General features: G+C 28.7%; 1 protein-coding gene across 1 annotated transcript; it reads right to left on the reverse strand.

Annotated features, from left to right (window-relative positions):
• Positions 1-4,151: 4,151 nt before the first annotated feature.
• On the reverse strand, positions 4,152-4,847 carry LOC106338790. The gene has a single exon (XM_013777688.1). It carries the CDS (start codon positions 4,845-4,847, stop codon positions 4,152-4,154), a length of 696 nt encoding a protein of 231 aa, XP_013633142.1.
• Between the last annotated feature and the right edge of the window lie 1,041 nt (positions 4,848-5,888).

Below are 5,888 nucleotides of genomic sequence, written 5' to 3' on the forward strand. Positions count from 1 at the left end.
CCGGAGATGACGCAGGCGACCCATATGAAGTTCCCCGCCTAGTCTTCGACGCCTTCGACACCTCTGTAGATGCCAACATCGATATCCCTTCAACGCTTTTACGAATCCTCGATCTCTCCAGCGATGGCAAACTCACAGAAGCATCGCGTTCTCCACCCTTCTTCGACTCTTGAACCGCTTCGTCACTCCCGTAATCGAAATTCCTCATCGCTCCGAAAATCATTACCTCCTTTCCATTCCTTGTGAACTTCGTCTTTACCATCTCTACAAGAGAAATCCCCAAATCGATTTGAGAAATTAGGGTTACGTTCAAACACGGGTTTCATTTTGTTTGATTGCAATCAAACACATCTTTTGATCAATAAAAATAAACATGTGTGATAACCTTCCGAAAAGTCCACTAGCTCAGTGGCAATACCCCCTTACGACCACGAGTGCACGGGTTCGAGTCCAGGCAGCAACAACAATTTTAATTAAGCAAAACGACGTCGTCTTGAGATTTTGTGTTTAACAAAACAACTGAATGAAACGACGTAGTTTCACTAAACGGCAGTAATTAACGGTGAGTTAACACTGTCTTAACTGTCGGTTAACGGTGTGTTAATTTGGTTAGTCAACCGTAAGTTTGTGAATTAACTAAAAAAGTCAACAAAACATCGGGGTTTTATTGGTCAGGTTCGAGTACAGGTTTCTTTTGGCAATTCCCGCAAAGTTCAGTGTTTTTTTGGCCGATTTCTCAATTTTAAACCCCAATATTTGGATATTTTTGACTCAATATATATATTTTTTAAATGGTATCCTACTTATGTTATTTCAAGCAATTTCTCATATTTATGATTTGAACAATGCAACTCATAAACTCATAAAAGTTATGCAGTAGTGTCGTAATATTTGGAATGTATAAGAAAATAATATTTTGTTTCTATAATTTTATTTTTAAATAAAAAGTATTGATATTATCTAATATTATATTAATCAATTGATTTATATATTTTATTTTATATAATTTTGCTGTTATAGAAATAGCATTTTTACAAATATTTTTAATTCTTGATACCATTGAACGATAAGTTATGCATGACAAACTAAGGATGTATAATCAAATACTTAAATTTCACGTTATTTGAATCTAAAATTTCGAAAATAGATAAAATTATTACAATATTATTATTAAACTATTTAAAAAATTAAAAAATTAATATATATATATATATATATATATATATTATAAAATTATTATATTAAAACATATAATACATATTTAAAACAGTATTCCAACTTTTATTGTTAAAAATGTTCAGATCATATTCTATAATTTTGGATCAAACGGAATATGATTTTTGATTGAATCATCCTACATATTTCATTTATCTATAAATTTTTTTGTACTGATTTATCTAATTTGCATAACATGCATACAGTGCATGGTTTATTGGACAGATATCTCTCATCGACATTTTTAAGTATTCATATATTGATAAACAGTCCAAAGTGAAATGTGTAAAAGGTTTATGTAGTGGACCTAGTGGTAGGTAAAGAAACGAATATGTAAACCAGGATTTTATAAAAATAGGAATAAAGAGTCGTCCACTTTGTAGTCCTTTTATTCTCGGCTCATTTATACCTTAGTTGGTATCTTCCACAAGATTTGTATCTCCAAATCTTATTTATTTTTTAAAGATCACTTAAAAAAATCTTTAACCGGCCAAAAACTAAACACGTTTTAAACACACGCTTAAATATCTAAGCAAAAACACTTAAATTTTGCATTCATATTCCCTTCCTTAAAATAAATACTAAAAATAAAATAAAATAAATATTTAACTATAAAATTATAAAATAAAGTAGTTTTGCTCAGAAATTTAATTTTAAGATTTTCTGTAATACCCTAAGTTGGATACCAATCTTTCAAAAATACACCCAATCAAAAAATACATTAACATTTGGGTTAGGGTTGATTTAGTGGTTATTGTTTAGGCTTTATTATTTAGGGGGTGGGGTTGAGTTTAAAAATTTCTATTAATAATTCTTAAATATTTATAAATGATTTAAGAGGGTTAATTTTGTTCTTTTTCATAATAAACTTAAGGTATTTATGAAAATAATTATCATTTAAAGGTAAATTTTAAAGGTGGGGTCAGTTAAAATTCCCCCCTTGTAATTTTATATGCTGTAGTTTTAAGAATAAAATGATAAAGTAGAAAAAATAAAATGTTAAAAAATTAATTTATACTAAATAAAGTTCTTACATCCATTAGTAAAACTAAAACATATCATTTAATTTTACCAATCAAAATATTTAAGATAATATATAAAGTGCCAACAAATATAAATCAATTTATATCATTTTATTTTTAAATATATATTATCTTACTTTCGAAAGGTTTACAATTTGATGTACATAACGACTATGAAATTTATCGTCTACATAATTATTAAAATACAAAACAATTATATAATATGTTTACTTGAAATCATTTTTCTAAAAAAGTTTAGGATATTTTAATTTTATATTTAAGATCTAATATTACTAAATCATGTATATATACATTATATGTTGCTTTATGATAATATATTTTTATCATTAATTTTATTTCTTGATTAAAAATAATTGATGTGGACCAAGTCCAATACAAATATAAATTTTCATAATATTAAAATTAGTTAGAGTTAATCTGACGAAATTGAAGTCGATAAACTGACTTTGATAGCAGGGTAACAAAATCAGTGTGTATACCTATTGTTCATTTTGGAAACTGATTCAGTTCTTTAACTTTAGCCTTATTAATATGAGAAGAACAACTCTAAAAAGTTATCCAATATCGATAAACAGAGAGACATTCCAATAAGCCTATAAATTCTAAAATAAAAAAAATAAAATTTTGGAATGAAATAAGAGAAAAAATGAACGAGAAAGGGTTTGTATGTGTAAGTTATAAATGTCGATTTTAGGTGCATTTATTGTTTGAAATTGGTTGTTCATGGTGGATGGGGTAATGAGGATAATAACAAAGTTGTAAATAAAAGAGGAAGATAAGAATGATAAAGTAAAACAATCATTTAAAAAAAATAATAATAATGGTATTTTCATGAATTATTTAAATTTTTGGAGTGAATATGTCAAATAAAAATTTCAAACAAAAAAATAACAGGTTACTTTTACATTTAACTTCAAATTTTAGGTCATTTCTGCAAAAAAAACATTTATTTAATTTAAAAGTATCACAAATTATATTTATATTCAAAATGAAATTAATTTTTTAAAAACAATTTTTTTTGACAACCTTTTAAAAACAATTGTAAAATAATAATATTTCACATTTAATATATAGCTAAAATTATTTCTTTGTCAATGAACATTATATTTTTTTTGTCGTCTACCCATCTAAACTAGATCAAGTGGACAATGAAAATTATATATATATATATATATATATTATTTAGAAACAAATAAATTATATATTATATATTAATTTTATATGATAATTTTATATATGAATCATTTACTGTTTTAACAATCAGTTCATTAAATACATTGATGAGAGCATATTGCTTCTGTGGTATAATATTTCTTTAACATACACTTATTTATTTTTCATCAGCTTTCCCAATCAACGCCTTAATCTAGTATAATATAAAGTCATTTCAATCGGTTATGCTCCAGTAAGCTTCTTTTTTTGTCTATTCTTTGCAATTTAAACAAGCGTAATCAGGCCCGGCCCGGATAAATATAGGGCTGGAAGCAACAAAAATAATTTCAGCCTATTATTTAGTAACTAATGGAGAAAACAAAATGTATATGTGACAGTTCGAACCTCACACCTTCTACTAACATAATCCAACCGTTAACCAACTCAGCTAACAGAGATATCAAAAAATTTACGGCCGAAATGGTAGATATTAAAAACAGGGCTGGAAGCACATGCTTCCACCGCTTGTACTCAGGGCACATTTTCTTCAGCTCAGCACCAACAGACGGTCTCTAGTCAACTAAATCAATGGTCAGTTAAACAATTTGTGTGTTTAAATTCGGTTAATACTTTTTTTTTTGTCAACTTCCTTTCTTTATATATAAGCAAAGATACAAAGTGTAACATGGCCACACTATTACATACTTTTAATTTGTTTCTCTAGCTTTTTTGGCCTGTTGATCAGCTATATATAGATACAAAATTTCTAGGAACAAAATGGTACGAAAATTCATCACCCCATGATAAGTTGAGAATATCTTGTATGATTATAGCTGCTTCAGTGCAGTTCTCGGGAGCTCTAACTCCTGAGTATGAAAGCTGATTGGTTCCATTCACCATCTGCTTATTATCACTGAGGAAAGCTATCCTCTTATAGGAAAGTGCCTTCAATTGCTGAACAGCCATACACAGTGCTATCGCTTCTGCTTGAAAATCTGTTTCAGTAGGCAAGATTGCAGAGCTACCTTGGGTGACTAGAGTGCCTTCTTTTCTGAATAAGGACCACCCTATACCTGCAGTGGTTGCCGGTGTTATCCAAGATGCATCTGTCAAGCAATAGTATTCTGCTTCTTCTGGAATAACTTCTTGGAGTGAGCTAGGTTGCTTATTTGTTATAGTGTCCATATCCTCTGTTGAACTATTCGCCTCCTGCCATAATTGAAAATTTGAGATGGAGGAATGAACAACATGGACAATATGTTCTCTTTTATTCTCATAAAGCAACCTATTTCTCATTTTCCAGATTCTCCATCCAACAAAGAAGCTAAGAAGTTCCTTTCTATCCCTTTTAGATGCTTTGATCATGGCTTTCATACGGTATAGCAAAGTAGAGGTTTGCTGCTGTGATAGAGAGCAGTTTGTGGGAGCTAAGGGCATCATTATCGGTGGGCTTTAGGTTGAGGCCCTTAAGCGTAGGGTCCCTTAACTTTTAACTAAAAACGCTAAGGGACGACCCTTAAATAAGGGACTTTAGGGTCGTCCCTTAGCGTTTTTAGTTAAAAGTTAAGGGACCCTACGCTAAGGGCCTCAACCTAAAGGCCACCGATAATGATGCCCTAAGGACCATATTTCTCTGGATACTCTACAGTCAAACATGAGATGATATAAATTCTCTGGTTTTTCACCACATAAGAGACATTGCGTATCAATTTGAATCCTTTCTTTTAACAAGATTCTCTGCTACAGCTATGCCATTATGTGCAATTCTCCACCAGAATGTTTTGATCTTAGGAGGCAAATTAAATTCCAGAGAGAAGAAATTCGGTTAATACTTAATACTTAATAGTTAACTAGATCTTAACCCGCTCCCCGCGCGGGTGTAGGATTTAACTTGCGTTCAATGTAAATTTATAAACCATTGATTTTATAAAATTTCCATTTATATTTTTATATTTTTGTAAAATATATTTAGAGTAGAATATATTATATTACAATATAGATGTTTGATAATAATTTTTTATATGTACCTAATATTATATTTATAATTTTATAACTTGATGCAAGTTGATGTAATTGTAATATTCATATATTAACCTATTAATTTTTTTTTATTTAAAAATGATTTAATTTTTTACAGTAGATTTTTATGAATTATTATTAATTTTATGATATTTGGTTTTCTTGAAAATTGTATTGTAGCAGATTAATATATACTATATATTACAGTTTGTGTTTTTATTTTCAGCAAAAATAAATGACACTTCATTGTAATTAATTAATTTTAATTTTTGATTTTAAGTGAAGTGGCAGATTTGTAAATAAGAAAAAAATACAATGGGTAAATGTGTAAATAAAAAGAAATATTTAATTTGTTGTCCGTGTTTCCAAACAATTCTCATTTAATTTTCTATCCAAGTTTTCAAATGACAGAATATGTAAATGAGAAATAAATACAGTGACTAAATATGTAAAAAAAAT

The sequence above is a fragment of the Brassica oleracea genome, chromosome C4, assembly GCF_000695525.1.
Source record: "Brassica oleracea var. oleracea cultivar TO1000 chromosome C4, BOL, whole genome shotgun sequence".
Taxonomy (NCBI): domain Eukaryota; kingdom Viridiplantae; phylum Streptophyta; class Magnoliopsida; order Brassicales; family Brassicaceae; genus Brassica; species Brassica oleracea.

Coding starts and splice junctions, on each gene's coding strand:
- LOC106338790 (XM_013777688.1), bottom strand. CDS start 4,847: ATGCCCTTAGCTCCCACAAACTGCTCTCTATCACAGCAGCAAACCTCT.